General features: G+C 44.3%; 1 protein-coding gene across 2 annotated transcripts in view; it reads left to right on the top strand.

Moving 5' to 3' along the window:
- The window catches only part of Nfkb1 (nuclear factor kappa B subunit 1), a 116,690-nt gene extending 108,029 nt beyond the window's left edge, over nucleotides 1-8,661 (top strand). For both annotated transcript variants that reach the window (XM_076863941.2, XM_076863940.2), the window contains exons 20-24: nucleotides 2,414-2,538; nucleotides 3,461-3,527; nucleotides 3,846-4,018; nucleotides 4,818-4,992; nucleotides 7,815-8,661. In XM_076863941.2, the coding sequence (XP_076720056.2) occupies nucleotides 2,414-2,538; nucleotides 3,461-3,527; nucleotides 3,846-4,018; nucleotides 4,818-4,992; nucleotides 7,815-7,975 (701 nt within the window). In that variant the 3' untranslated portion in view covers nucleotides 7,976-8,661. The remainder of the gene's footprint in view (nucleotides 1-2,413; nucleotides 2,539-3,460; nucleotides 3,528-3,845; nucleotides 4,019-4,817; nucleotides 4,993-7,814) is intronic.
- Nucleotides 8,662-20,010: the final 11,349 nt, after the last annotated feature.

The raw sequence follows: 20,010 nt of genomic DNA, 5'->3' as shown, positions 1-20,010 counted from the left end.
TATCTTCATAATAGCTGCCATTCTGACTGGAGTGAGATGATATCTTAGAGTAGTTTTGATTTGCATTTCTCTGATTGCCGGAGATGATGAGCATTTTTTCATATATTTGTTGATTGATTGTATAGCCTCTTCTGAGAAGTGTCTGTTCAGTCCTTGGCCCATTTATTGACCAATCACATTGTCAACTATCATTAAGGCACTATTGGGACCAGATCAGGGTTTTACTCTCATCATCATGTTAGTTTTTACTCTCTGACTTATCTGTGTGTATTGGATTTGGATTATTTAGGTTGATTCCCAAAGCAAGGGATCTTCTTTTTTTTTTTTTTTAAAGAGAGAGTGAGAGAGGGAGGGGGAGAGAGAGAGAGAGAGAGAGAGAGAGAGAGAGAGAGAGAATTTTCCTTTAACATTTATTTTTTAGTTATCGGCGGACACAACATCTTTGTTTGTATGTGGTGCTGAGGATCGAACCCGGACCGCACACATGCCAGGCGAGCGCGCTACCGCTTGAGCCACATCCCCAGCCCCAAGGGATCTTCTTAAAGTTAGAGTTTACCTCCTTAGAGAATTCTGAGCTGTGTCAGTCTCTGATTACATCAGAAGTCTCTAGAAGAAAAATATAAAGACTTCCTTCACAAGAAAGGAAGAAATGATTTAAAAACTTAATTTTTACAAGAAAGGTTTCTTAGAAGTTGAAAAAATCGGCAAAAGCCAATGGGCTACCTATTGACTATTGTTACACATAAAACACTGAAAACTGCTACCACATATTGGCCTTACTGTGTATCAGGCACTGTGCTGGTATTTTACATGCACTGTCTCATTAGTCTCGCTAAATTCACAATAACCCTTTGAGATAAGCATTGTTCATTCAATACCTTAGTACCAAGGAATCAGACTAGAGAGGCCACTAGACCCCATTCCTGTGTGTCACACCTCCAGAGACCAAACCTCCAGACTTTATCCTCTCACCATGTTTTTCCCATCTTCCTAGCTTGTGAGTTTGCAGATGTTATTCCATTTAATTCTCTAATCCTGCAAAGTATAGAAAATTATTTCTACTAATCTTCAAATTTCCAGTACCTTGCATATTTAGAACCTTAAAAAATGTCTAATGAAACGGGTATCTCAAGCTTGCCCTGACATATCTGATTTAATTTAGAAGTTATTTTAAAATTTTTAGAAGGTAAATGCTTCAGAAATTCAAGAAAACAGAGCGGGCTATGGTGCCGTTTTGAAGATATAGGAACTTTTCTTTGAGGGCACCGTATTTTTCTGCAAAGTAAAAGTCATACCCCACATATGCAGCAGCCTTTAAATTGAATGTGTTCTTTGCTGAGAGGCCCTGGTCTCAGAGGTGGTAAATTGTTTTGAAAGTCACCAGTTTTGTGGAAGAAATGCCTTCAGGCTAGAGAGCAGTTTCTCAGATGAAAAGCCTAGCTCCAAGCTCAGAGGATGAAGAAGAGCCTGTTAAGGAACAGCCATAGCTCGACCTCTCCAGTTGTTAGTCCTGGAAATTGTTGGTCTTGTTTTCTCCACATTTGTATGTTCAGGTTACACTTACTGCTTCTTAGTTCAGGCCAGGCTTGGTGGAATGAAGCAAGAAATAGTTCGGCAATCCTTCTTTGGCTTTCATTAAGTAATCCCCCATTTTTGAAGTTGGCCCAAAACAAATGTTCTGCCAGAAAAATAAAAACAAGTTCTTTGTCTCAAAAGGATGTGCTGAGTAGTTCATTAGACACCAGGCTAATCACTCTCTGATAGGAATAGTCTCAAAACTTTTGATAAGTGATCTCACCCTAATCTTTGAGTTACTTTTGGTGTTTTGTGCTAGAAGTTCAAGAATAGACTAGAATTCCCAAGATTCATTGGCCCTAAATTTTTTAGTAACTACACATCCTAGCACAAGATTCTTTTGATGTTTTTCTATTTAAGGATCAGGGCTCTGGCAGTGTTGTACCCAAGAATAAAACTGACCAGGCTGTCACTAGACATCAAGCGTCTTTGCTCTTTTGAGTGAGGGAGAGAAGAAGGTGAGAGATGCTCGTGGGCAGTCATAATTTTAAACATTTAGGACACTGATCTTCAGAGTGCACCCTCATCTCTATTAACAACTGTCCATTGGTCCTCAGATTAAGATACATCATTCAATTGAAAAATATCCTATAGAGTTGAATGTAAAAGAGTATTTGGAGTCTTGTTTTCAATAATGTCCTTGGGTACTAGGACACCTTATAGTCGAAGTAAATTAGAATTTAAAAAGATGTTCTTTGGATATTTCAGTAGAAACATGTCTCGTGCATAGAAATTATCCAGGTAATTACCTCCAGCTTTGCTTTTGAAATGCAACCCCTGTAGGCTGTTGGTGGTTGAGATCTGGGTTTACCTAACACAGTGCCACCCAACTTCACAGGAGCAGATCCACTGGTGGAGAACTTTGAGCCTCTTTATGACCTGGGTGACTCTTGGGAAAAGGCAGGAGAGGACGAAGGGGTTGTGCCTGGAACCACACCCCTAGACATGGCCGCCAACTGGCAGGTGAGTGCTGCTCCGCCCATCTGATGGCTGCTGAGGAAGCCAGAGGTTCAGGAAGGTAAGAACAGATGGCCTTCAGGTGCTTTATTCCCTAAAGAAACATGCTTTCATTTTTAAGAAAGTCTGCCTGTCAAGAGCCAACTTTATATTTATCTTGAAAAGCCTATCCATGAAAGATCTAGGTCAGATGGGCTCAGAATGTAAAAGTGTGTGTCTAATCAGATCAGAGTCGAGATGCGAGCAAGGTTAGAAACGAGGGAGCACAAACTTCACACCAGAGTTCTGCATGTCAAGCACGTGCCAGAATTATTACCGTCTGGATTTCTGAAGCCAGGATCAGTACTATCATTTGCTTAGAACTTAGGTGAGTGATTTTGGAACATAAAAATAAACGGGGAATTCTTCAGAGGATTTCCATAAATATGAACAGATAAGTAGATGCAGAGCTTTCTCAAAATGCCACTGAACTGAGATCTAAAGGGGAAGAGCAGATACTAGGTCTTTGTGACCCAGAGAAAAGAGCCGGAGGGAGGAGCTGTCGTCATACAGACTTCTGACACCACAGGGGACTTTTCTAGGGGCAAGCACTCCACATCTTAAAAAAAAAAAAAAAGAGAGAGAGAGAGAGACAGAAAGAGATGCCTATGTGCTTCCTGATGGCCCAGTTCTGTTCGTGTAGGGCTGAGTGACCTGGAGATTCCACAGTCGTCCCATCCCCCTCAGCCCCCTGCATGATGGTACCTCATCTGCTCCAGAAGGCTTTGCCCCTGAACACAGAAAGCTCACCTCCTTCAGTGACCCTGGATCATCTTCACCAGTTCACCAGTGACAAAGAGCACTGGAAAGACTGGCATAGCTACGGATTTTTTTTTTTTTTTTAACTTAAGACATTTCTGTGTAATGTGTTCCTGTGTTTTCCTAACAGGTATTTGACATCTTAAATGGGAAGCCGTATGAGCCAGAGTTTACATCTGAGGATTTGCTGGCACAAGGTAGGTTGTGGTGGAACCAGCTTCTCTTCACCAGTACTGGCTCCACACTGCCTCTCAAAGGGGGAGGGGGAGACGCAGCACTGTCCAGGGTGTCCTGAGAAAGGCACAGTTTTCATTTTAGAATCAAAAGGCCCTAGAGGTTTGAAAAGGGACTATCTGGACTTAATCTAAATATATCCTACTTTGGCTCAGCTGGGCCTTCAAGTTGAGTAGCTTAGTTGCTTCCACTAGGAGTAAGGGCAAACCAGGTGGCAGGAATCTGTCCCTCCAGAGTGTCTCTGTAGGTTAGGACAATGGTGTTTTCTTCATTTCCTTTAGGAGACATGAAACAGCTGACCGAAGATGCAAAACTGCAGCTCTACAAGTTGCTAGAAATCCCTGATCCAGACAAAAACTGGGCTACTCTGGCACAGAAGTTAGGTCTAGGGATACTTAATAATGCTTTCCGGCTGAGTCCTGCTCCTTCCAAAACTCTCATGGACAACTATGAGGTACCGCATCTTCTTATATACTTAACCATTTTTATTTAACTCTGTCCTGTTACCATCTCTGGCCAAGGCACAAGCCCCTTCCCTGCTCCTTAACTTGAACAAAGAAAACCAGTTCTGTCCCAAGGGCGTGGATGGGCACCCAGGTCGGGATGGAAGCCCATTTTCCTGAGAAGTCTGTGTTCAGAAGCTTTGCGAAGCTCCCTGTTTTTAAACACCTGGAGACTTCCTGCAGAAATGCTGCTTAGAGAGTTGAGGTTGTCACAAAATCACACATCTCCCTGACCCCAGGAGCATGCCCTGGTCACGTGTCAGGACACGGAATCGTTGCTGTGCTGGGTGATTCCTGGTGGAGCTATTACCAGGTGGTGGTTTCATTTCTAAAAATAAAAGGGAGAAAAACATGGAATGTATTTATTTTCTTTTGAAAGTGGCATTGTTAGCTATTATCTCTCTGTGTATTTCACAGTGTTGGCTTACACAAGGGTACTTTACTCTAGGTAGTGTTTTATTGCCTCAACACACGCTCTGTGTGTGTGTGTGTGTGTGTGTGTGTGTGTGGTATGTTTTCATGATAAACTGCTTCTCTGTGATTTCCTGAGTGATCTTTGAGCAGAAACAGGAAACCTGACTCAAAGACAGAGTGTTTTCTCAGTCACTCTTCCCTCTGCCTTTTCCAGTCCCACATTGCTCTCTCTGAGCAGACAAGATAGCTTGGAAGAGGACAAGGGATGGGTGTTGGTGTTTACAGCCTGCATTGCAACCCAAACACAAAAGAACATGCTCTGGGTTTTCCTCACAGGTCTCTGGGGGGACCATCAAAGAGCTGGTGGAGGCCCTGAGACAGATGGGCTACACTGAAGCAATCGAAGTGATCCAGGCGGCCTTCTGCACCTCGGGAGCCTCCAGCCCCGTGAAGACCACCTCTCAGGCCCATTCACTGCCTTTCTTGCCTTCCTCAACAAGGCAGCAAATAGGTAAAGGTAAAAGACAGACAAAGCAGTGGAGAGATCTCCCTGCTCCCCGAGGCTGGTGTCTTCTGTTCTCTTGGCATATTCCAGCTCCCTCCCCATCGTCTCCTGAATATATCCTCTGGTGAGACTGGTCTGTCCTCTGTTTTACTCTCTACCCCTCTGGATGCTACTCTTCACGAGGGTACTGTTCCTGTTCTCGCTCTCTTAAGTGTAAAGAGAGGGAGATTCAGAGAGAGAAAAATGTGAAGTCTAAGGTTTGTAGAATGAGGACTGGCACCCAGATGACAGATGGGTGTCTGCACCCCCACCCCCACCCCCGCACCGCAGTTCTCCATGTACTTCCTCTTTGTGATCCCCTGCCCTTGGCTCCCTCTCCCATGCTCAGCTCCCTCTCCCAAGCTCGTGGCACGGACTGCATCTCCCAGTGTTGACATACCATCTGTCATCCCACCGGAAAGCTCAGACCCGTAGGGAATGGACCCTCCACACAGCCCATGCGTCCTGTATTTCTCGATAATTTTATTCTTCCACTCAACCATTCATGCTTTCTGTCCTCTAAGCCCCCAGGACCCCTCCCCTCTCCTTACTCGTCCTGTACTCTTGCCTCACACACCATTGGGAATAAAAAAGCCACAAGAAGGGTCTCATCCTGGCCTCGTCAAGTCTGCAGCCCCCAGACCATGCCCTGCTCACATGGACCCCTTCCAAAAGGGCTTAGTGGTTAACTGCTGAGGGTCCCTCCCCTCTGCCTCCTGCAGGTCCTGGCTTCCCTAATCCTTGCCTCTCTCGCCTGCATTAGCAGTTCCTCCTCACCCCTCAACCCGCCACCCTACTGGATCACCTAGCAAGCAGGCTAGAATTTCCTCATCTCTAAAAACAAAACAGAAAAAAAAAAAAAAATGGCCCCCTTGATCCCACATCCCCTTTAGCTGCAGTCCAGTTCTCTGTTCCTCTGCACAGCAGCACTTCTCAAAAGAATGTTCTGAAGCTGTTCTTTCCTCCTCTTCACCTTCTGTCCTTTGCCTGAACCCCAGTGGGTTCTGTCCCCAGCCCCCCACCAGCTCTGCTGTTGTCACGGTTGCCAGATCTGGTTATCACCCTTCCCATCTTCTCAGCGTCACTCTCAGCCACTCCCTCCCACTTCAGCCTCCACTCCTGGCCTTTCCACAGCACGTCCACCTTGCAGCTTCCTCCATGCCCACCTATTCAAGTTATAGCTCTCCAGAGCCTGTCCTGCGCCTGCCTGCCTCTTCTTATGGCAGCCCTCTCGAGACCCACACTACCCCATTTGGCTCCATCTGTAAGAGGCACTGCCCCCTCCAGGGGGTTAAGACCAAGTCTAAGAATTGCCCATGAGTACTTCATGGCCCTCCTCCCCTCACATCCAACCCATCAGCTCCCCAGTCCAGTCTACCCTCATTTCTTGCCTGGTTTCCTACTGTAGCTCCTCGTCCTCCTCTGTGTTTGTGTTCTGGTGTCTTCCCTCGGCCCAATCTCTGGACCACCGGTTACTGGGATCATGGGTCTCCAGTTGCGCTCCCTCCAGTTCATCCACACAGCAAATCCTTATCTGGCATATACTGTAAGCCTGGCACTAGTTCAGGTTTTAGAGATCAGGCCAGGACCCTGCTTTGCCCCTTCACTCTTTCAAAGATGGCTTTTTGACTCTCCCAAGTGTATCCTCAGCTCACAAGGCTGGATCTCAAAAGTCTGATGCAGCCCAAGGGCTTTTGAACCTTCTTTTCCCCTTCCCTGGAGAGCTCCCTAACCAGGCGGCTTCTGGCCATTCACTTTCAGTTCCAATGTCACCTTGACAGCAGGGCCTCCTTGGGTACTAAGACAGGTAGGATTTGCACCGTGCTGAAAGAAATAATATGTCCATCAGGAAAACACCCCAGATCTCCATATCATGACCTGGTATTCCTTTTACACAAATATTCAAAGAAAAAAGTCAATACTTACACATTAAGACTTCAATTTGTAGTTATTTTTAAAATACCGCATGTTTCCCACCACTCAATAGATACCAAAAATGATTGATTGATTGATTGATTGAGTAAATCAGTACCAAGACAATAACATGGCACTCTCATTAAAGTCTTAATATCCTAACACATATCTACATAAGAAGATAGCATTATGATTAGTGTATTCTAGACTTGTGCCTCGTCTCTGTTTATATAATATAGGAAATAGTTTGCATTGATTAGATTCCTAAAGACACTTTTTAACAAAGAGAATTCACATTAATTTTCCAGTATAGGTGCATTTGTATTAAAATCACCTTTCTTGCTACCAGAAATGTTTTCGAGGCAGTGTACACTGTTAAATAACATGTGAGGCTCAGAGAGAGATCTCATTTTTAGTTCCTACTTCGATTACTAATTAGTTTTGTCTAGGATCAGCAGTTTCTCCAGCTATAAAATAGGTAATGCAGTGGTTGGAAAATTATACCTGATTTCTAAGAAGAAAAAAAAAAAAAGGTGTATTTTGAGTCAAGAGAATTCAGAAAAGATTCTGATAAACAGAGGCTAGATTGCAAGAGAAAGATGTGAAAACATTGGCGGGATCTGACATCTCCATAGTGTCTAAGGTCACAGGTACGCTCTCCCTTCACATCACTGTGAACAGTACTGATGAGCAGGAGTCACAGAAGGGGTATGTGGTGGCTGGAGGAACCAGCGGGCAGGCTGTGTACATCAAGGTCCATCCACAGCCTTTCAGAGGCAAACTTGGTGCCCAGCTGGAGCATAAGGTGTATGAGAACAAAGGCTTTGTCTTTGTCCTAGCTGTGCCCCCAATGAATTCATGCTTTCTCTCTTTAGATGAGCTTCGTGACAATGACAGCATCTGTGACAGTGGTGTGGAGACATCCTTCCGCAAACTCAGCTTTACAGAGTCTCTGACCAGCAGCAGCTCATTGCTAACTCTCAACAAAATGCCCCACGATTATGGGCAGGAAGGACCTATAGAAGGCAAAATATAGCCTGCTGGCAGTTTCCCATGCTGTGTAAACCAAAGTCCTAAAATTCCACTGCATTGTCCAAAAGAAGGAAGGTAAAGTGCATCCAGAGGTGCTCAGAGGAACAGCGGCCTGCCTGAATCATGCTGGATTTAATTCAAGGCCGTCTAAACGTGGCTTCCTTTCCTGGTTTTTCAATGAGTTTTAGTTGATTCACTTGCAGATAAGTATCTAGCAATCCCCTCACTGCACTGAACTGATGTGACCTGGGGATGAGGTAGTTTATTGAGCTTTACTGGCTGCTACTGGATTACAGTTGCTTTTTTGTCGTCATTGCTGCTGTCCCTCTGCTGCATTCCCACTGTCATTAAAGGGTGTCCCCTTTCTAACCGTCCAGGGCACAGTTGTGCATTCAGATTAAGGATTAAGAAAAGAGGTGTTTTAAAATCAGAGTCACTTAGTGTGCAATAAAAAAAAAAAGGCTCATTGCTTTTTCTAATGTGGTTATCTCAGTGATTTGAAAAAAATAAGAATTTATCAATATTTAAACATGGTTATAATCAGTGCCGAAAATGATATTTTCCCCTTTTTCTGCATTTTGCTATTGTAAATATGTTTTTTTAGATCAAATACTTTAAAGGAAAAATGTTGGATTTATAAATGCTATTTTTTATTTTACTTTTATAATAAAAGGAAAAGCAAATTGTTGACCTCACTTTGTTTGATCTATGCTAATACTTTCCTAAGATGATTCTGTTACCACCCTTTACCAGTGACAAGTCCTTGCTTCCCAAATGCTGAAGTATAACACCAGAGAAGCATGCCAAGGCAAGTGGAGAGTGGAAAGTGGAAGGACAGAAGAAAAGACTTCCTCCCCGGAGGAAGGTGGAATCCGTGGAAGGGGAGGTCTTCCCTTTTTTATAACAAAGGTCTTTTTTTAGTCCTCCCACATTCCTGTCCTTTTTTTTTTTAATATTTATTTTTTAGTTTTCGGCGGACACAACATCTTTGTTTGTATGTGGTGCTGAGGATAGAACCTATCCGAATGCATGCCAGGCGAGCGCGCTACCGCTTGAGCCACATCCCCAACCCATCATTCCTGTCCTTGGTTTCTCTCTATCCTGCAGAGATAGAATGCAGGTGGGAAGACCAAAAGGTGGGAGATAGGTGGACTGGAGGAGCAATCTGGGCAGGAAGGTCCTGGGGTGCTTTGATTAACACCTGCTGTTTGCTGGCAGCCACTTCATTAACAGTTCTTTAGGAGGGCCTTGGGGACATTAACATTTCAATTTCCCCAGGTATTGTTCTGGTCACCTGGACTCCATTCTTGTTATGGTCTCCATTTTCTTTATCTTACTCAGTATTAGACCTGATTTACCTAACTACACTAACTACCTATCTTTAAATCTGGCTCCCGTTCCTGATAATCATGGTGTGTGGGGGCGGGGGTCATTCCATATTCTGGTTATCACATAAGCATCCCCCTTTAGAGTCAACTGTCTGGTCTAGAACAACAACAAAAAATTATCACAAGAAAAGTGTTTTAATCTAAGCCTGCATCTCACACACACTGTACATCTTAAATGTCTTTTCTCTGTCTCCATGATGCTGACAATAACGAAATTTCAACATAAAAGAGACCTTTGCACAAGAAACCCTTCAGTATGAAGCTTTCTCAAATGGCTCTTCACTCAGAGTTGGGAAAAAGGAAGAGAAAAACTCAAAACATTTTTGAACAATATACTGGATACTGTGATGCGCAACCAAGATCCCTTCTTAACAAAGCACTTGTCTCCCAGATGCTGGAAGCCCACTAGCTATCAGCTCCTCAGGGAATGTCCTTAGCCACACAGAGCCATCTCTTCCATTTCCATGGTGGCTCCCAAGCAAGGACTCACTGGTGTGGGTGTACAAAAGCCTATTCAACGCCAGGCAATGCTGCGGGGTTGTGAGCTCAGACTTACCAAGTAGGTGAGCTGAGGTTGTGACTCTCATCTCCCTCCACCCAGTCCTCTTCCTTCCCCGCCCTTCTACATCTGTTGATCTTGAGAGCATTGCAAATAAACATCCTGAACATGAATCTCCATGTGAGAGTTAATTTCCTGGAGAACCCAGCCTGCTGACCAATTGTGCATATGTTAAGTCACCTAGTTTTGAAAATAACCCAATAAGGTATGCATATTTACCCAAACTTACAGAGAGAGAATTTGAGGCTTTAAGCAGTCAAGTAACCAGAGTAAAGGTGCTTCTAAGCTTACACCCAACTCTGGCTAATGGGTTGGGGTGCTATCTTACTATGATAAGGTAGATGAAAATAGATAATTGATTACAGAAGTAGACTCCCAAAATATATAGGAATTTAGTATAAGAAAGTAAATTTTATTTATTTATTTTTGATGCCAAGGATTGAACCCAGAGGAACTTAACCACTGAGCTACATTCCCAGTCCTTTTTTGTACTTTATTTAGAGACTGGGTCCTGCTAAGTTGCTTAGGGCCTCACTAAGTTGCTGAGGCTGTCTTTGAACTCGGGATCCTCCTGCCTCAGCCTCCTGAGCTGCTGGGATTACAGGTACGCACCATTGCACCCAGCTAAAGTAAAATTTCTTTTTTTTTTTTTTTTTTTTTAAAGAGAGAGTGAGAGAGAGAGAATTTTAATATTTATTTTTTAGTTTTCGGTGGACACAACATCTTTGTTTGTATGTGGTGCTGAGGATCGAACCCCGGCCAGGCGAGCGCACTACCTCTTGAGCCACATCCCCAGCCCTAAAGTAAAATTTCAAATAAAGATGATTACTCAATAAACATGTTTCAACTAGTTAATCACTTAAAAAAATTAATCTGAACACCTACCTCTCTCCTTTCATCAAAATAATTTCCAGGGGCTTGGGTTGTGGCTCAGTGGTAAAGCGTTCACCTAGCATGTGTGAGGCACTGGGTTCAATCCTCAGCACCACATAAAATCTACAACTAAAAAAAAAAAAAAAAAAAAAAAATTAATTTCCGCATGTGTCAAAAATTAAACCATAAGAATACTAAGATATGGATGAAAAATCTTATTTGTGTGTGAGTGCGTGTGTGTGGGTGCCTGTGTGTGGGGGGGGCGGGGGCACAGAGGATTGAACCTAAGGCCCTGAGTGTTTTAGGCAAGTGCTGTCTCTACCACTGAGCTCTATCCCAACTCAAGATGAATAATCTTGATGATCAAGGAAGGCTTTTCTAGATAAGACAATTCTTGTGTGAAAACAATTTGGGTTCTTCATTTTACAGCATGTTCCAAATTATCTCCTTTTTCTTTGTTTTCTAAGAAAATTCTGTTTCCTATTACATTGCCAGTTGTCTACCCCTACCCACCATATTTTTCCAGTCTTTGAGAACTGTTATCTATATAAAGTGAAAAAATAACAATTAAATTCCCTTAATTTTCACACAAGCAGCCCAAGCCTCCATTCCTCTGCCAGTTCCTCTCTGTGGCAGGAAGCTATTGTCCAGCTGGCCACAGCAAAGTCTCCTGTTTTGTTATGCTCGAATTCAGGACCCCCAAAAGACCACCAGAGACCAAGATCGATGTAAACAGCAAAGAGGTGTTTATTGCGAGCTAGCTCGGTCCTCCACGTGCACACACAGCAACTGGTGACGCTGAGAGGCCCCGAGCCCAGGGTTTGCAGCAGTTTTATACATTCTTTGGAGAAGGCAGGGACCCCCACATACATCATAGCGTCTCTTAGCAAATCATCACACACCGCGGGAAAATCAAATAACAACTCTAAAACATGATTAGCACATTCAGTGGCGGGAACAAGTTGGGGAGGGGTGATTTATTACTACAAGAGGGATATTTATTTGAACTGGTTGGTTTAAGCCAAGAGGGGTGTTCTTGCTGAACTACATGGTTTCCCAACACGTTATCAACCACCATAAACTACTGGGAGGGTCACCTGGCATCCCAGGTATTTCCCTGTCTCATGCTGATTGGTGGCTGCTAGGGGGTTACTATGGGTCTCCACCTAGCCTGACTGAGTCAGGGACACCTGGCGCAGCACTTAGCAGGGTGGGAATGTGTCTAGGAGTGCAAGGACAAAGGTGATGTCCCTTCCTTGGACAGGCTTTGCTCTGAGGTAGAGGCTGGTTTTTCAGTTTTATAAGGAGACTTCTCCCACCGTGGGATCAGCCCACCCTCTTTCCCTGTGAATCTAGGCAGCCTGTGGTGAGGGTAGAAGAGATGCTAAGTGACTTGCAGAGTTAGGTCATAAAATGTCATACAACTTCTGCCCAGTCCTCTCAGGTACTCCCTCTTGGAACCCAATTACAATGCTCCCAGGGAGCCAAGTCGCCACATAGAAAAGGTAAGTGCAGTTCTCAGCCTTAAATGAGGTCCCAGAACTGCTGCATGCCCTGTGGGATAGGCAAGGGAGCCAGTCTTTTAGCAATCCCAGTCCCCAACCAGGTGTCCTTGTGTGGCCTTCAAGCTGCCTCAGGTGGTGCTGCCCATAAGTGTCACTGAGCCCTGCCCGAATTGCAGATTTGTGAGCCAATTAAATAATGCTGAAGGTTTCACGACTAGGTGTGGAGTGGATTGGTACTGTTCTCCAGAGCTCTAACTTCACAGTTCCCATGCCAGAAGTTCACTTTAAAGAGAAACTGACTTGAAGAGGAAGAAGGAGGAAACAACTCATGCCGAGATAGAAAATGTATGCTTCTCTACTGAATAAAAAGCCCTATTTCTCCTGTCATCCAGAAACTGACTCTTCTTCCTCCAAGATCTTGGCTCAGGCCTGAACCTGTGCACCGGGCTGAAACATGAAGGCTACCAGAGCTGCCTAAGTCCCCGTGGAAGGAGTGTCTTTCACACTGTACCAGCAGATGGAGATAAATGCCAAAAGGGATGCAGAAGGTCAGTGGGAAGGCTACAAAGGGCCTGAAATAAACCTGCCCAGAAAGCTTGTTGAACAGTAGGAGGCTGGTTAAATATAGCTTCCTCAGAACTTTGGTCATCTTTTGAGGTTTCTATACTCTGCAGGCATAACCAGGCTTTTTTCAGGATCAGTAGTCATGATTTTTCAGCAGAAGGAAGTCCTGCTGCTGCTCATTGACCCACCAGGGTCCCCTGTGGTGGTTCTATGTGGCACGGGCATCCCCGGTCACCAGCCACAGAATGCAGCCCCACAACCTGGACCTTGAATGGTTTTAGCAGGAGAAAGGGGAGTGGAAGGACACAGGGAGGGTTGGGCACTTGTTCTTTCCAGTCCCTTTGAATTAATTATTTCTAACGAAATCCTCCAGACATCCCTATGAGGTATATATTTAACCCCACTTGATAGTAAGAAGACAGGTGATCTGAAGTTTTAAGTAACCCACCCCAGGTTCAAATCCAGGTCCATCGGAGACTATTCTTTGATGATACCTGAAGGCCTTTCAAGAAATGGGGCCATATTTAAAAGGGAAAGAAAAAAAATGCTGACCTGTTCATGGAGTCATCCTGTACCCAACCCAAATGCAAAATGAATTCAGAACTCCACTAAAAGGATAGATTGTTTGGTTAAAATGACTTGATTTTCCCTCTACTAACAGGCTAAATTGCTTATGAATGAATTATTCAAGGACTGGAGGTTATTGCATCTCCTCTTCCTGTTTTGTGCCTTTGGAGGCAGGGGAGGATTTCTTTCTGATGTGCAATTCCTCAGGTAACAGTCCTGGGAAGACAAAGGAGTCAAAAAGGGTGAAACTAAAATTCCAGTCATTTTCTTAAAGATCATGGGATTTACCGCTGGATAAGATCTTAAAGATCACTGTCTAAGTCAGCTTTTCAGCTGCTGTGACTAAAAAGACCTGACAAGAACAATTTTAAAGAAGGAAAAGTTTATTGGAGGGCTCACTGTTTTCAGAGGTCTCGGTCCATAGGCTCCCCTCCTCAGGGTTCAAGGTGAGGCTGAACAACATTGTAGAAAGCTGTGGTGGAGGAAAGCAGCTAATATAGTGATCAGACATCAGAGAGAGAGAGACTCCACTTGCCAAAAATATATATCCCAAAGCCACTCCTCCAGGGACCCACCTCCTCCAGCCACTACCTGCCAGCCTTCAGTCACCACTCAGTTAATCCCATCAGGGGGATTGATTCATTGATTGGGTTAAGACTCTCATAACCCAATCATTTCTCCTCTGAATTATCTTGCATTGTCTTACACTTGAGCTTTCAGGAGACACCTAATATCTAAACCATAACAATCATGTATATAAGGGCTGAGGATATAGCTCAGTGATTCAGCTCATGCTTAACATGCACAAGGCCTGGGTTCAATCCTGAAGACACCCTGCAGTGTGAGAGCAGCTACTTCCCATTGTCCTCACAGGAGCCAGCTGTGTCAGGTAAATGCCAATCCAGGCGACTGAGTTCTTTTCCACTGCTTTCATTTGACTATGTCATTTGGCTTTGGGTTTGGGGGAGACACTGAGGAGGAGCTATAAATTAAACGAAAGTCATTACATTATTATGGATTCCATTATGTCTACAATAGCCTCCTTCCATTATCCCAGACAAGTGAATAGTTACACAGACTATTCAAGCATCTTAGAATGAGATGGAAGAAGAGGCCACAGAAGCATCTTCTGACTTCCATCAACTCGCTCTTCCATTAGGCCTCTGTTGTGTGACAGGCACTGTAATGGGTGGTCATCACATATTACTCTACCTGTTCAAGAATCCTTACAGGTGAGAAAACTGAGGCATGGATTAAAGCATTACCTGCAGGATCTCCTGACTCCAGTAGTGTTTAATAAACCACTCTTGCAGCAGGCTCAGGAGCGAGTAGGGTGTGTCTCTTCTACTTAGCCATGAAGGAATCCAGGGTAACGGTCATTCTTCCTCCACTACTTGGCTCCCAAGGTTTTGCTGGGGTGATGGTCCCTGTCATCTGGAAGGGGAGTCAAACTTAGAGTATGTGTTGCAGAATTGAATGTTCCATTTCCTCTCATGTTGTGCTAGAGAAAAATTTTAGTCCCGTGGCCACACTAAGACCAGGGAGGCTCAGAGAGTGATGTTCTGTTCCCAGTATTAAAAACACTGTTGATTTTGGTAAGCAGATCAAAGCCTGAACCCTCAGACTGTTTTTAATTCCTACTCATGCAAATATTCACTCTGAAAGTACCATCAAAGTAAATAGACATCATCAAAGGCAAAATCATTTCCCAAAATTGAGAACGAAGGTTGTGGGGATGGGGATGTGGCTCACTGGTAGAGTGCTTGCCTAGCATGCACAAGGCCCTGAGTCAGATCCCCAGCACAATGCACCCTGCAGAATGGAAGATGCATTTTAAGTACAGTTTATCTGAAAGAAATCCTCAGAGACAATCAAAGGCTATGAAGGAAGGTAGGATGGGAGACGAGAGTACAGCAGCAAAACCTGCTGCCCTTGCAGGGACAGTTCTCTCCAATCTCCATGTTCCTCTGTTCCTTCAATGCTGTGCAAAAGGTCTTGGCTCATATATGCCAAGATTGATGTTTTTAAGACACCATGCCCTTTGGGATCTGTATTAGGGATCTCTAGAGGAACAGGACCAACAGGAGATACACACACACACACACACACACACACGCATACACATACATATACATGTTACATACACTATATATATATATACATACATATATACTTACACATATAGTTTGGTTTTAGTTACAGTTATAAAAGGGGACTTATTAGATTGGCTTACAGAATCGGAAACTAGATAGTTCCACAGTGGCCACCTGCAGACTGGAGAGCTGGGGAAACCAGTAGCTTCTCAGTCCAAAAAGCCAGAGCCTGAGAAGAAAAGGGACCACTGATGCAGCCCCAGTCTGGAACTGGAAGCCTGGGAACTCCCTAGAGTCATAGCAGCAACCCAAATACCCACCTGAGAGGAAGAAAAATGGCGCCTGCATCCATGTTGGCTTCCTCCTCCCTTGACCCTCCTTCCATCCTGGCCCCAGCCCATTCGGCCATACCGCCCATATTTAGGATGGGTCTACCCTCTCAGTTTCCTGTCTCACCTGTCAATACACCCTCATCAACACACACACAAAAAGTCTCCTAATTCAATCAAATTGACCTTCCATATCAACAATCGCAGGATCACACCCAAAGAAAAGGGCAAGTTCATCTTTCTCGGGGTCTGCAGAGAACTGCTAGAACCTTGACTCCAAATTTTAGAGAAATGATATGTTCTTCAGGCCAGAAGCATAGCAGACAAAACAGGATTCTAGAACTCCCTTCACCAGGATTGCTTCTTGGGATCCAGGAAGCAGAATGCTGAGATAAAAGCTTGAAGAATATGATGGAAGTACCCACATCAAGGGAGGTCAGAGGTGATGCCAGAAGCTAGATAACCAGATTATTAGGTCTCTTCTCTGGCAAAAAGAAATAAATACTTTCTTTATTTCAAAACTGTTTTACAGTTCCCCTTCCCTTTCCTAAGACAATAGTGCACAACTTAAGGTATTTTTTGCTGCAAAAATTTGAATGAAAGAAATTTGAATGAAAAACTCCACACTGTGGATTATTTTTCTTCTACAGGACACATGTTTATCAAGTGTTCTCTTGTCCTTGGAAAAAACTTTTTTTCTATAATTTCGAAAAATTATCTTGCAAAAAAAAAAAAAAAACCTTTAAATGTTGTTATGGTTTGGATGTAAGGTGTCCCCCAAAAGCTCACATGTGAGACAATATAAGAAAGTTCAGAGGAGAAATGATTGGGTTGTAAGAGTCTTACCCCAATCAGTGAATTGATCCCCTGACAGAATTAACTGAGTGGTAACTGAAGTGGTAGGGTGTGGCTAGAGGAGGTGGGGATTGGGGGTGTGGCTTTGGAGTATATATTTATATTTAGCAACTGGAGTCTCTCTCTGCTTTCTGATCAGCATGTGAGCTGCTTCCCTCTGCCACACTCTTCCTCCATGATGTTCTACCTTACCTTGAGCCCCGAGGAATGGAGCCAGCCTTGTATGGACTAACACCTCTGAACCGTGAGCTCTCAAATTGTTCTGGTTGGGTCTCTTAGTCACAGCAGCAAAAAAGCTGACTAAAACAAATATGCATGCTTTCATTTACAAAATCGTTTCAAATATTTACTCTTTTAACAAGAGGTAAACAGGAAAGGGTCTTGCTTCCGGCCATTTTCCAAAGAAGGACCAAGATGCAGATAAGTCCAGAGATCTGTGGTCCAGAGGCCAGACCGACTGGGACTCAGTCTTGAACCCCCACACTGTGCTCTTCAGCCTCACTCCATAACCAGTCACAAGGGAGCCCTGAAGTCACATACAGGTCATTGAGATGTGCATGGGAGAGCAAAGGAAAGCTCACCAGCTGGGGGCACTGAAGGGCATTACCCTTGGTTGGTCAAGCAGCAGGAAGCAGGCAGTCCACCAAACAGACATCTCCAGCACTCACAGCCCTGGGCAGGCACCCTCAGGCCACAAGAGTGTCCCCAAGAGTCCATGATGGCCTTTCTTCTACCATCCATTCCCTTTGAAGCCCCGTTTCTTTTGTTTTGAGGGCTTCAAAAGTTTTTTTTCTCAATATCCTGCCTTGTTCTGTTTCCTTGTGCCCAGCTCATTACTCCAACAAAGAGCCACCCATGGGCCACCCATGTTCACATAGAATTCTGCTTCCCAGCACAAGCACAGCCTAACCAAAGTGGCCAAAGACACCAGAAATTACACTGCCGTGAAGACCCACCACAGCCCCATTGGCAAGTCCTGTCACAAAGCACAGAAACCCTCCTGTGCTCTTTTGGGAGATCCCACTGCTCCTGTGTCTCTCCTGTCACTCCTGGGACCATGGAAGCAAGTGTCATTTTGCCTCCCCCAAAAGGTGGGCATAGTGGTGCTCAGGAAGTACTCACAGGCTCACAGAAGAAGGAACTACTCAGCTGGATGCAAAAGCAGCCCTTTGCATTCTTCTGCATTCCAGTATTGACCTGGGAAGGTCAAAGCTACCATTTGGCCCATCCTTCCTCACCCCAGTCAACTGCACATCATGAATGATGAACAGCATATGCACACAGCATGGAGGCCAGGGACAGTTTTGGTTATGAAAGTCAAAGGCACTCTAGGTTAAAGCTTCAACAAGGAGGGAATCTGTGGGAAGCAAGTAACTCACAGGACGCAAGCCCATTTCTTTAGACAGAAGAGGCCAAGCCAGGCCAGAGAAGACTCCTCCACGCTGCCTCTTCCTCAGCAGAAGATCCTCACATCATGCCACAATACTTGGTTTCAGTCTGTTCCCATAGCTTTGTTACTGTGCCATTTTCCAGCTCATCTGACTTCCCCTGACCCCCCATCAATCATCTATTCTGGAGGCTTTGTGCCAAGTTTTCAGAGATCCATACTAATTAAATTTAAATTAAAAATCACTCAGATGCTACCTTTTTGCTAAGGTGGTTATGACAGAAACGAAATGAACCAAGAGGCACAGAGCAGCAAAAGTTGCTGGGTACATCTGAACCTTTCTAACATGCCCTGCTGGCTCCCAGCTTGTTAGCTCTGGAGCCTGGGAAGAAGTCTCCTTTCTCCATAGGTTCAAAACCCTCTGAGCAAACCAAACTAAGCACTATGCAAATATGGCTGTCAAGGTCACAGTGGAGGAAAACATCCAGACCAATGGCAATTAATAAACCGTTCCTCAAATGCAATCAGAAGTTGTCAAGAATCTGTAAAATTCTGTGTCTCGTTGACAGGTCCAGTATGTTAAATCCCAAATTTTAATCTTTTAACACTTCTGTCCTAACATATCTCATTTCAGAATGAAGACCCTTCCCCACAAAGCACTGCATCACTAAACTTTAGAGAGAGGAAGAGGGAGAGCTGGGGGAGCCCAGTGAGCACAACTGCTCTCTGGGTTCCTTCTTTCCCTTCCTCCTTCCTCCCTGCCCTCCTTCTCTCTCTCTCTCTCTCTCTCTCTCTCTCTCTCTCTCTCTCTCTCTCTCTCTCTCTCTCTTCCTCTTTCTTTCTCTCTCCCTTTCCTTTCTCTATCGCTCATTTTCTCTATTCCTTTCTCTATCACTCTTTCTTTCTCCTTTTCTCTTTTTCTTTCTCTTTGTCCTTTGTTCCACTCTCAAGCTTTCTCTCTCTCTCCCTCCCCCTTCTTTTCTTCATCTCTTCCTTCTTCCCTCTCTTTCTCTTTCTTTCCTTCACTATAGTAGCTCCTCTATATTCATGCATTCCAAGGCAAGCACTGACCCCCAGCTCCTTGAACCCTGGGAGGTGGTAGGGGACCCCCCCCAAGTCCCTGCTGCCCCATGAGGTCTCCCTTACACTCCCCTCCCCACCTGAGGGCAGCAAAGCCCAGTCCTTGGGGAAGCCTCCGAAGCCAGCACCCATCCATCCCAGAGCACTGCCCCTCCACCCGCCACTAGCCTCATTTCCTGTACACAAGAGGCCTCTGCTGGAAGAAGCAGAATTTGCACAATCACCCAACAGCTGTCACATCTCTTCTACTTTTTTTTTTTTTTCCTTTGATAAAATTGGAAATAGCCTGACTTAAAAAAAAAAAAAAAAAAAAAGGAGGAGGAGGAGGAATTAGAACCCTCTTTCTGCCTGAATTTTCTCTTTCAATTCAGGTCACAGAACCTTTGGTAGAGAATCCTTAAATGATTTTCACTTCGGACAAGGGGAATATGAGATCCCTGGCTGGAATGATCAGATGTAGCATTCTTATCCTTGGAGGAGTAATTGTAAGCCTGCATTTACTACCTGCTTATCCTGTCCTGGGGACTGGGAAGACTTTATCTTATTGAATCCTCACAAGAATGCTATGAAATAGTCATTGAATTAATCTCATCTTGAAGATAAGAAAACTCAGGCTTAGAAATTAAGTGACTGGGGCTGGGGTTGTGGCTCAGCGGTAGAGCACTCACCTAGCACATGCGAGACCCTGGGATCAATCCTCAGCACCACATAAAAAATAAAATAAAATAAAGGTATTGTGTCCATCTACAACAAAAAATAAATATTAAAAAGAAAAAAAGGAATTAAGTGACTGGTTCAAGGTCAGTCAGTACTTGTTACAGCCAAAATAACAGGTTCAA

Source organism: Callospermophilus lateralis, chromosome 8, assembly GCF_048772815.1.
Source record: "Callospermophilus lateralis isolate mCalLat2 chromosome 8, mCalLat2.hap1, whole genome shotgun sequence".
NCBI lineage: Eukaryota > Metazoa > Chordata > Mammalia > Rodentia > Sciuridae > Callospermophilus > Callospermophilus lateralis.
This window is presented reverse-complemented; position numbering and strand designations above follow the sequence as displayed.